Genomic DNA, 12,928 nt, shown 5'->3' on the forward strand with positions numbered 1-12,928 from the left:
TGTTAAGGGCAGCCAGAGAGAAAGGTTGGGTTACCCACAAAGGGAAGCCCATCAGACTAACAGCAGATCTCTCAGCAGAAACTCTCCAAGCCAGAAGAGAGTGGGGGCCAATAATGAACATTCTTAGAGAAAAGAATTTTCAACCCAGAATTTCATATCCAGCCAAACTAAGTTTCATAAGTGAAGGATAAATAAAATCCTTTACAGATAAGCAAATGCTTAGAGATTTTGTCACCACCAGGCCTGCCTTACAAGAGACCCTGAAGGAAGCACTAAACATGGAAAGGAAAAACCGGTACCAGCCATTGCAAAAGCATGCCAAAATGTAAGGAACAGGCTTTCTTAAAGTGTGTCAGGAAGCAGATTGACTGATATGCAGACTGTGTGACATCCGTTGCACTCTTGTGAACTGCCAGCCTGCTCTAAGTGCTGTGCATTCACAACATGGGTGTAATTGGATGGATGCAGTAAATGTGAAGTGTAGGTAGCAGTATCGAAATTGCTATACATGGGAGACTCTGTGCTAATTTTGTGTATTCTATAGTTTGGTGTTTCTATGCGAGGTAGCAGCTAAGCTTCATTTCCTGAAACTCAGCAAAATAAATAAAAAACCTTCCTGCATAGGAAAGCATTTCCACACTCTGTATTATTTTTAGAGAAAAAAATGATGATTTGCAAATACAGTCAAATAAATGTGCATTTCTAAATGAAACTGTTTAGACAAGGTTCTCTGTAGCAAAATGTGTATTCTGTGTTTGGCTTTGTCCTCCCCACCTCTGCCTGTCTGATCAATGGACTGCACAACGTTTAAAAATATAATAGCATTTTTTGTACTGTACCGCCCATGGTTTATTCTGTAGTCAGATTATTGCTTTTTTCGAATTTGGAAAAAAACAAGGTGATGCTAAATTCTTTGCAGTTGAGAGACTTATGGGTGTTTTTATGACAGATTTTAAAATTTCTACAAGTAAAATTGTTTAGGAAATAACTAATTATTATCTCAATAATTTTTACTTTCTGTAAAACAACTACAACTCAAGCCATAATTAGGATCATTTGTATTAGTAACTTGAGCTTCTGGAGGCTGTGCAATAACTAGTTTTCTATATTTTTGAAGTGCCCTAAAAGGAAAAGAATGAAGGAAACTGGCATTTATTTGACCCTTTTTTGTGATAGATACATGCTTTTACCTTTGTTTCATCAAGTCCTCATGTGAATAAATCTAACATTTATCAACCAAATCCTCTGTGCCTAACATCACATTTTTTACATAGATGGTCACATTGAATTTTCACAATGCATCCTGAGGAAGGTGATACTATCTTTGGGGAAGCCACGTAACATTAATATAGTGTTTAGGCAGCAGAGGTGGGATGACCATGGGTGAGTACTTTTCTGTGTAGAGAGATGACAAAGCTGAATGACAGAAACGTTAGAACAGGATTTAATGTTATACAGATTGTAAATGGAAGTGTGTGAATTTGAACCCTGATCGTCACGATATCAAAGTCAGTGTTCTTTGGAGTCAGCTGGGAACCTCTGCTGGGAGCAGTAGAGAAACATACTAAGCCCTTAAGGAAAAGAGACACTAAAAACTTCCGCTAGAATCTGACACATGAGAACCACTTTCACCTGACAGCTGCTAACAGCAGTTCTGGTTTCCCACTTATTAGCAGAAGTGTATTTACCCGTGGAGTTTTCCTTACTTTCAACATGGCATTTCTAGAAGTCACACTAACACTTAGCAGGCAGAAGAACTGGTCTGGAAGATCCAAGACGACTATTCTCACTTTCATAGCATCTTGGCAGGGGATCTGGAATTCTGGGCCAAGCAGGAGCTGTCCATCAGAACACCTCCATGTGTCTTCCCCAGTACAGCAGTGGGGTAGTTGTTAGACTTCCATGGCATCTCGGGTCTCACTGAGAGAGTGTTCCAAGAGAGCTGGAAAGAAGCTTCAAGGATTCATATGACCTAGTCTTGGAGGTCCAAGAACATAATTTTTTTTTTTTTTCCTTTTTTGTCCCACCTTCTGTTGAACAAGGAGTCAATAAAAATGAGCCCATATTCAAGATGAGGTGAATTTGCTTCCCTATTTCAATGGGAGAAATAGTAAGGAATTTCTGGAAATCTTCAATTTACTAAAGGAAGAAAAATATCAAATTGTAAGTAAGCAGAATATCACACTATCAGTTATGGCAAAATAGCTGCTACAGGACTAGCCTACCTGCTGTAAACAACCATTAATAGTAATTATTGTAATTATGATAGTAATAATAATAAGTGTAATGGATTGAAATCCATCAAATACTTCCAGCTAGAGTACTTAATTTAAATGTTCAGCACTCAAGACAGCGTGATATTGGCATAAAGAAAGAACAGTATAGAGAGCCCAAAACTGGAAATAAGTAAATATTATTATTTGATTTTTGAGAAATATCAGAATTCAGTGAGAGAAAGGACAAACATAATTCAATCAGAAATGAACAGGAATAGGACAGCCTTTTAAATAAATGTTGGTAGAACAAGTGTATTTCACCTGGAAAAAGTAAACCTGAATACCACCTCACACCATACACAAAAATAACTCAAAATTAAACAGACAAAAAAAAGCAAAATTATACTATAAAACTTGTAAAAGAAAGCATAAGATAAAAATTTTAGACTTGTAGGGGTGGGAAAACATGTCTTAGAATACAAAAGCACTAAGTGTTAAAAAATAAAAAAATAACATTTCACCAAGATAAAATTTTATACTTCAAAAGGTTCCTCTAAGACCATGAAAATGTAAGCCACAGAGTGAGAGAAAAATATTTGCAATGCACATATCTGAAAAAATGTATATTAATAATATGCAAAGAACCCTTAAGACTGAAAAATAAGAAGATGTAACCCAATAAAAAAAATTCTTGAACATACACATTGCAAAAAGAGACATATGAATGATCAATAAGCAAGAGAAGGAAAGATATTCAGTATCATTATTCTTCAAGGAAATTCAAGTTAATATACACCTACTAGAATTATCGAAATTAAATAATTTTCCTTTCTTTGCTAATGGGAAAGCAAAATTACTCAGCTGTTGTGAAATAGTCCTCCATGGGTTTCTCCCAACACCACACATTTTCAAAATATCTAGAAAAGTATCCAGTATCAAAACCTCCCACTTTTTATTATTTTTTAACCTGGGCCATTTCTCAGGGTTGTGATTGCAATGAGCCACTTTGAGGGACGAGGAAATGTTTTTATCCAAGACAAAGTTTAGGCTTACTCACCAGTTACCCTAAAATGAAGAGTTCCCCAAGATCACTCTTCCTCTCCTGTAATCTTCAGTCATCCATGTGGGCCCTCTGTGTCATGCCTGTGGGATGGGGGCGATAAGAAAAGCCAAGTCAAACATGCTGCTCACGATGATTGCTCTACTGTGGATTATAAACTCCTGTTTCTCTGACTCAGAAGTTTCGTGTCTTCTGCTTGCATCCATAAGGCACTAATAAACTAACATGTTAGCTTATAAGTAGGTTAAAATCTCAGACCCTAACAATAGTTGCTTGGAGAAAGTTCTGCATTTTGTAGTTCAATTTATGCATGCCGCATGACCAGAAAACCCCGCTGTTAAACATTTCCCTCAGAAAAATAAAAACGTAAGTCCACAACATAATTATAGATGAATTTTATATAACTGTATTCAGTTAGTATATCTGTATAAAAATTATGACTATGCAATAAAAAAGGTCAAATCTGATGCAACGTGGACAGATCTTAAAAATATTACACTAGAACAAAAAACATTGTGTCTTTCAAAGCCTGACACAAGAGAATGCATATTCTCAAATTCAATTTCTTATGATTTTCTAAAACTGAAAAGTAACTTGTAGTGACAGATTTTCATTTGCAAAGGGAAGAATTATGATATTTTGTTTAGGGGATGTTAAGTTTGAGATGTATCTTGAGATCAGCAAGTGAAAATGTTGCATATTCAGCCAGTTAAATATTGATTTGTGAAGGAGCAACATTTTAGGGTAGAGATCAGTCTGAAGCAGAAGCAAAGCAACAAGAGCAAAATGATGCAATTGTAGTTACTGAAGTCAAATGATGGTCACATTTTATAAAATCTGGAATGGTCCAGAAAGTTAAATACCAATGAGTCTTCTGATAAATTGGGGACTGAAAGGGTATCTGTTGCCTTTAAAGACACGCATACCACTAATAACATTAAAGGGTGTTTACGTGCATTGCCAGGATGAAATACAAAATGAAAAAGTTTGAGGAGCTGGAGGAAGCTCCAAAATGGGAATGGAGAGAACAAAACTATTTTTTAAAACTGATTATAGTTGTTTAGCACTAGGGACATGGTAAATGGATGGTAAGTAGCATTTAGGAAGGACCTTTAGCAGTTTTATTTAATTTTTTGGCGATACCTATGCATGCATTGAAGCTGATAGAACTTATACAGGAAGGAAATCCAAGCTCATAGTTTACTCTACATCTGAAGAGAAGGTAGGATATTTCCTGTGGGAAGAAGCTAGCATTCTCTGCTAGCATACATTGATAGACCACCTCAAAACCCAAACTGAATCTGCTGTTTAGGGAAGAGAAAATGCAAGTGAGTCAAGTGCAGCGATGGAGGATGATGGGATGAGAAATAGGAGCAAAGGCAACATCCCAGTGACTCATCCATGCATGGAAGGGCACAGACTGACCCTTACCATTTGCCAAACACAGAGCCAGGCATAGGAAGAACATCATGGTTGAGATCAGAAAGCCCATAGTGTGATGAAAGAGTGGAGGATTTGGACATGTAATTGCCAATTACAGTTACAACGAGGACCAGGATAATGGTAACAGGGGAAGCCATGGTAGTTCCCAGTATCCTCAGTGTAATAGGTACAAAGAGGGAGGTGATGACAGAGTCACAGATACAAGCTGCCTGCAGCATTATCTGTGATAGATGTGGCCAGCTCTGGGAAAGCTTTCTAAACTACAGTAATAAGTTTAGACTTCATTTGGAGGGTAATGGTAAGACATTGAATTATTTGAAGAAGTGAATACTATAATCTTAGTTCCATTGTAGAAAATAAAACCCCTAGAATAATTTTTTTAAATGACCAGATGGAAAAGGTTAAAAGAATCTAGTCATATTTTAGATAAGTGATTACAGGAGCCTAAAGTAAGGCTGTAATCACCACAGTAGAGCCGAGTGAGTTTATTTGAGAGGCATTAAGAGAATTGAAGCAATAGGATGTTGTGGCTGATTAGAAGAAAGGAGGCTAGTTAGTGATGAAGCAGAGGGGAAAATCAGGGATGACTACTACAAAACTTCTAGGAGGAACGGAGTTGTTAGCAAAACATCTTCTAAAGAAGGGAACATGAAGGACAAAGTATAGATATGGAGGGTATTTGCAGGTAATGATTTCAGTCTTGAAGCATGAGATATCTGATAGGTATCAGGTAAATATCCTTTGTAAACAAAAAAAGCTGTAAGAGTGAGTCTGAACTGAGTGAAAGATTTAGAAGTCCTCAGCAATACCGTTGGATAAATAAGATTGTTTAGGGACTGTATGAGTTACCAGATGTTAATTATGACAAGCCATTGAAGGGCTTTAACCTAGAAAAAATGGTTTCTATTTTAGAGAGATTGTTCTGATAGCAGTATTAATGGGAAACAGAATAACCAGGTGAGAATGTAATCTTCAGTAGACAGAGTGAGAAATAATACAGGTTTTCACCAAGACACTAGTCACGAGAATGACAGTGGGTATGAAAATATGTTACTAGCCGCAAGGGATGTTAAGAAAGTTTATAAATGGCACTTGGCAGTTGTTTGAGTACAGCAGTTGAAGGAGTGAGAGGAGAAGCTGAGTTTCAGTTTCTTGATTATTGTTTTTATGGTTACAATCAAGGTAGAGATGTATGAGAACCAGCCGGTTAAAGAAACAGCATTACTTTAGACTATCTTTTATTTGACATACATGTGGAAAACCAGAAGGTGAAACCCCCTAGAAGACGGATACAGGATACTAAAATCTGAGCCAGAAAAATGTGGGCATCAACGCCTAATGTGTCATGCTATGATAGTGAATGAGACTGCCCAGGAATTGCCTGCAGTTTAACAGAAAAAGAAGTTGAAAGATAAATCCCTAGAACACTGACACCGAGTCATCGGAGGAGAAATATCCTGCACAGGTCACTATGAGAGACATGCTAATTGTTTAGCCAATATCTATTAACTCGTCTTTCTTCCTAATGAAAACCAAATTTGGAGAAGCAGGCAGTGTACCTGGTTAGAAATACGAACCTTCCCAGCTTCTCTCATGCACTGAACTGATAAAGTTCAGGTCTGGCATAATTCAGGCCAACGATACCTAAGGAGATATGGCTGCCAGGGTCTTAGGGACACTTTTCCTTTCTGATACATTAAATAAAGAATTTATAAAACAAATTAATTTTGTCCTTTCTTTTTTTTTTGCTTAGACACATGGGGATTGTCCATGGCATTTCAACCCTGAGGTTACCATACAGCAACAAACATGAGAACAAAAGGCAAAATGATATAGAAGACCGAGCAGAAATAGGAAAATGCCTAGACCTCTGACGACATTGCCAAAGGCCTGCACCAACCTTGACCTCCTTAATTCCAGATGTCAGGTTTGAAATCTGAAAAAAAATTCTTGTTTATTTTGGTTATTGTTGAGTTTTTGAATCTCCTACAGTTAAAGGCATTCTTAAAGTTAAAGACACTGAGAAGAAACATCACATACTGGAGGAGAACCAAGGGTGGATAGTTTCACAGAACACAGGAGAGCATCCATAGGGTAAGAAGTCTAAAGTGAGGAGAGCCAAACAGAACCGTACTCCCAAGATAATGTCACAGATAATGCTTCCGACTCAGTCGAAAGCCACTCTTGTCCCAAGCTGTCAGAAAACTTTGGGCATAAAGGTCAAATAGCAGAGTTTTCAAGCATGAAACAGAGGTAAGAACCTGGAAACCATGAGAAATAGAAGCTTTTTCTAAGAAGATTGTCTGAAGAAGCAGAAAGGGGTAGGTTAACAGAAAGACTATAGTGGAGGAGTCAGCAATCTAACGGCCACCACTGGGCCACCTGTTTCTGTGAATAAAGTTTTATTGAAAAAAATTATGCTCACTCATTTTTATATTGTCATAGCTGTTTTCATTGCAATCATATAGTTGAGTAATTGTGACAGAGTCCATATGGTCCACAGAGCCGAAAACATGTACGAATATAGAGCATCAAGGGAAGATTCTGCTCTTTTTATTTTATTTTATTTTATTTATTTATTTATTTTTTTGAGATGGAGTCTCATTCTGCTGCCTAGGCTGTAATGCAGTGACGTGATCTCAGCTCACTGCAATCTCTACTTCCCAGGTTCAAGTCATTCTCCTGCCTCAGCCTCTTGAGTACCTGGGATTACCGGCGTGCGCCACCATGCCTGGCTAATTTTGTATTTTTAGTAGAGACAGGGTTTCACCATGTTGGTCAGGCTGGTCTTGAACTCCTGACCTCGTGATTCACCCATCTTGGCCTCCCAAAGTGCTGGGATTACAGGTGTGAGCCACCATGCTAGGCCTTGTTCTTGTTTTCAGGGCAAGAACAACATTGACATATGATATGGTTTGGCTCTGTATCCCTACCCAAATCTCATGCTGAACTGTAATCCTCAGTGTTGGAGATGAGGCCTGGTGGGAGGTGATTGGATCATGGAGGTGGTTTCTAATGGTTTAGCACCATCCCACTAGTGCTGTCTTATGATAGAGTTCTCAGGAGACCTGGTTGTTTAAATGTGTGTGGCACCTCACGCACCCTTCCTGTTCCCACTATGTAACACGTGTCTGCTTTCCCTTCACCTTCTGCCATGACAAGTTTCCTGAGGCCGCCCCAACCGTACTTCCTGTACAGGCTGCAGAAACGTAAGCCAATTAAACCTCCTTTCTTTATGAATTATCCAGTCTTGGGTATTTATTTACAGCAGTATGAGAAAGGACTAATACACCACACTTAACAGGAACAGGGAAAAACTGCAGAAAAATGAGAGAAGTGGTTACACTATTAACACAATGGCCTTGGAGGATGGGGTAGAGGTGTTGGACGGGGTAGATGTGTTGCAACAGTCCAGAGGAAGGATGATTTGTGATGGGGTACATGGGAAGCTCCTTGTTTTCTTTCTGAAAAGAGGGTTTAAATATCCTATTAAGAGTGATTAGCAAAGACACCATGACACCATGATCTCAGGTTAGCATCTCCAAAAATGCTGTCTGGAAAGTTCTAACAAATGATTATTTAATAAAGTAAACACAGGTATGATATATTTCTATGCTCCTGAAACTCCTAAGACACCAAAATCAATAAAATCATTACATGTTAAGAACAACATGCTTGGATTTATCCTCAAATTTATTTATTTTTAGATAAAATTATATTTTATTTCATTATAGTTTTTCCTCCATGACTTTAAAACTCAGAAAGTTGTAGATCTGAAAGAGACACCATTATCATTATTCAATAACTAAAAATAAATAAATAAATAAAAATCATTAGAAGACTACCAGCATTTTGATAATAGAGAAAAGATAGCAGGTAACATTTGATCATGAAAATGAGACACATTTTCCTTCATGATCTTATGTATTAACATTACAAATAATGCACAAAGGAGCCCTTGTATAGACAGAGTCATGTGTGTTTAAGAAACATAGATTTAATAGATATCTTACTATTTCATCCAGGTTTTATGATGGATTGAAAGTATTTGCTCCACTGTCCGATAGGAAGATCACGCCTCCATCCTGATGACATCAGGCTTGACCATGTGACTTGCGTTGGCCAAGGAAATGTGAGCAGTGTCTATTACTTTAAGAACCATCATATGCCTCCTATTTTTTCTCTTGGGAAACTTCAGTGTCACAAAGAGGGGACTCCTTCCACCTGGATCCAAACGGGGAAAAGACACAAAGATCTCAGCCAGGGGACCAATGGAGAACTTTTCACAGGAGTGAGAAATACACACCAGTTGTGAGGAGTCACTGGCAGCCCCACGGAAATATATTTTACTTGAAAATTATTTAATTAATCCTGATATTACTTAAACTTCCCCCTTCTTTTAAATTTTACACTAAAGAGGCATACAGAAACACATACCAAGTAACGCAATGGGATGTCCTTATGGAGTTGATATAAAAGAACAGAGATATCAGGTGATTCTCAACTCCCCAAAGACACCTGACTGCTTGACACGAGCAAGAAATGTTTTATGATATTAATTTATGGAGAACACGGATTTTAATTTGTAAAAGAAGTTGGGATTTCCTTAATTAATACTTCCCAGGAGGAAATTTTAAATCTGTGATGTTAGAGGCTTTATATGACAAGGTAGCTAAAATTATTCAGTTTGGAGACTTACTGTTACACAATGACCCTCAGAGTGTGTATAAATATATTTATATGTATAAATACATACATACATATATTTATATGTGTGTATAATATATATGTATATGCATGTTTATATACATATATTGTTAAGATAGAGTCCCACTCTGTCACCCAGACTGGAGTGCAGTGGCACAATATCTGCTCACTGCAACCTCCACCTGCTGGGTTCAAGTGATTCTCCTGCCTCAGCCTCCCAAGTAGCTGGGATTACAGGCGCCCACACCACGCCCTGCTAATTTTTGTATTTTTAGTATAGACGGGTTTCACCATGTTGGCCAGGCTGGTCTCGAGCTCCCGGCCTCAAGTTATCCACCCTCCTTGGCCTCCGAAAATGCTGGGATAACAGGCATGAGGCACTGCACTTTGTGTGGGGACATATATCCATTATCACAAACATTTATTTTTTCTTTGTGTTACAAACAATCCAATTGTACTCTTTCAGTTATATTAAAATGTACAATATATTATTGTTGACTGTAGTCACCTGTTCTGCTATCAAATACTAGATCTTATTCACTGTAACTATATTGTATGTGTGTATATATTGTATTTTATTTTTTCAGATTATTTTGGATGATGATAATATTTTAGATTTCAGTCTCATGTTAGAAACCTGTATTTAAAAACATCAAGATACAGTTACTCAAAACTAATTTATTTTGATAAATATTACAAACGAGAATTTTAAAATAAATTAGCAAATCCTGTCAAGGTTTTAGATGTAGAATAAAAGTATGAAAGATTAAAAAATAACTGTTATAGGGAATTATGTGGAGAGTAGAAGTGCAGGTAAAAGACACATTCACAAAAGAATCTAAAGTTGGCTTACCCAGAATAAAAGTAAGACTCTCAAACCATTTAGAACACTGGTTTAATGTTTTCTAGATGCAGTTTACAATCTCTTAGCGTCTCCGATAGAGATCTCTAGTACCTAGTATAGGTCAGTTTTTAAAACTTGGATTGAGGTTTCAAAATCTTGGGAGGAAATAGTGGGAGAAAATTATTTATGTATTCTATTGGGCTATTGGGAGACACTAATTATTGTATTACTTAGAGCCTAAAGGTTTCTTTGGTAATATTTTGTAAGTATTTAAATCATGATATTCAAAACGAGGATTGAGTTATATGAAACAGCAAGAGTGTAGACATGACATAATGAGTATGAGAATTTGCACAAAATATTCAAACGACCTGAATAGCTATCCTAGTTCATTCCTTTAAATATTAAAAGCTAGATGTCAAGTTCTCTCAATTTAAAAACCACTTACAAAAGCTGTATCAGCCATTTCAAAAATAGGACCTATTATACATACAAAGCAGTGTAGTTCTATGTTGGTTCATGTAAACCTAATTAATAAAATCAACAACAGCTGTGACTTGAGTCTCCAGAAAACTCTAGATAAGTTCCTTAATATGCTGAGTACTTGTAAAATAATTAAAACATATTTTTGCTCTTTATAGGAGAATTCAGTTACATTGTTATCTTACCTTGAATACCGAATGACATCAGGTCTGTGTAACTTATTTAGGAGGAATCTTGAATATGTCAAGGATATATTCAGAATATATACCCTCGATATATTCAAAATAGCCTTGGCATAAGATATAAGTATTCGGGGAAATCTTGGAGTCACAGTTGACTTTCTTTTACATGTCTTCATCCCCTCATGTAGTTGCTAAGAACTGCTCATTCAGGCTTCCAAAATTCCCTCACAGCAACCCCCCTGCCGGCACACTAAACCAGAATCCAAGACCAACACCTGCAACGACCTGCTCACTGGTGACTTCTCTCCAACCAGCCACGCATGCCAGCTGGCTGCTTCCAAAATACGATTTCGCTTATGCTGAATCTATTCTCAGGATTTCAGAGGCTCCTCACCACCTACAACACTCAGATTCCTCAGTCTTACTTTAGAGACACTGATATAAATTATTTCATTACTTTATCAGCTTCACTTTGACTCTCCTCTCTGTGAAAGTTTCATTCTGACCAACACAGACTACTGGCCCTCTGGAATATTTGTTAATTATTCAGCTTTACCCAGTATTTACTTCTGCATGTTACTTTCATTGAAAATTACTTATCTTTTAATACAGAATTTCAAAACCTAGGAAGCTTCCTTAACCATTCATACTGCATTATTTCACACTGCTGTGTTTCAGAAATTTGCATTTCTTACTCTCCAGCATAAAAATTTCATTTGGAGGCTTGTTGTTAATTAATTGTTGTCACCCTCAGTCACTTCCCAAAGTCCATCTGTAATATATAGCACATCTTATCTCCAAATAAATGTTACGACAGCAGTCAGAAACACATCACTAATAGGGTTTAGCCAAATTTGTGTATAAGCCTTTAACTGGGAGGGTCAGATAGAATTCACTCAGTAAAGATGTTTCATTAATAACATCTTGAAAGGTTCTTTAACTCAGGATTGTACAACAATTATGATCACGCGAGAGTGAACTATCCCACCATGAAGTTAAAGCTTTAAGTATATTATTATATGACTAATTTAACCCTTCCTCATAAAGCCCTTAGCACAGTACCTGCTGTATAACACTCTGTTAATACCAGTTTTCATCCCTTTTTTAGGCTCATGCCACCTACATTAATGGTGAACACCATGTAGTGTACTTACGACAACAATCTCCAGGTATTTCTTCACATGAACTATCAGGAAACACTTTGGCAGGTATGGGCTAGAAAATTCCTTTCACGTGTATTCTCATTTACATTTCTAACTTTTGATGACCTTCTGTGAGTCTCTCCTTCTTGTCATAAACTTGTCTTGACACACACACACACACACACACACACGCACACACACACACAAGCATACATACACAGAGTATCAAGGATATTCTGCTGGAAATTCGGAGTTCATACTTGATTAATTGCCTGTTAATATATTGTTTTCTGCTGGCAACAGTTATTGTTTAAGAGTGTACATGTGACCTAAATACCCAACTCTAAGAGGAGGAATAGGAGGGAAGAGGGATAAGCTAGGGTTACCATAAAATTATAGAAATTTACATCATCTAAAAATAAAGCCTGATTATGGTAACTGATGAAGGGAAAAGATTTGATAGAGGGTAAGATGTTGGAAATCCACAAGAGAAGGATAATGACTGACAATGTAAGATGTTTGAAGCAGTGGCCACGGTTGAAACAGATTGACATTGTACAAAGAAAAGGGGAATAAAGTGGAAAAAAGAGGGAGGATGGAAATGGACGTGATTTAGGCATGACAGGGCCACAGTTGTATGTGCTACTAGCTGGCAGTGTTGACTGTCTCTGTGAAGTAGCATGTGAGGTATATTCTGAATATACAGGAAAGGAGAGTTTGTCAAGAAGTGTTAATAATCAGAGAAAGTATAACCCTACAGAAAAAGCATGTCAAATGCTGATCCAGAATAGAAACATATTTTCTGTACAGGACTGTGGGCTCAGGAAGGATTTAGATGGCGAGAATTAGAA

At 37.2% G+C, this 12,928-nt stretch overlaps 1 protein-coding gene across 1 annotated transcript in view; it reads left to right on the forward strand.

Moving 5' to 3' along the window:
* The window catches only part of DAOA (D-amino acid oxidase activator), a gene marked incomplete at its 5' end in the record, with an annotated part of 73,054 nt that extends 61,756 nt beyond the window's left edge, over positions 1 to 11,298 (forward strand). Inside the window, 1 exon segment of the mRNA XM_011933946.1 lies at positions 11,167 to 11,298. Coding sequence (XP_011789336.1) covers positions 11,167 to 11,298 — 132 coding nt within the window.
* Between the last annotated feature and the right edge of the window lie 1,630 nt (positions 11,299 to 12,928).

This window comes from Colobus angolensis, unplaced genomic scaffold (genome assembly GCF_000951035.1).
Source record: "Colobus angolensis palliatus isolate OR3802 unplaced genomic scaffold, Cang.pa_1.0 Scaffold13, whole genome shotgun sequence".
NCBI classification, from domain to species: Eukaryota; Metazoa; Chordata; class Mammalia; order Primates; family Cercopithecidae; genus Colobus; species Colobus angolensis.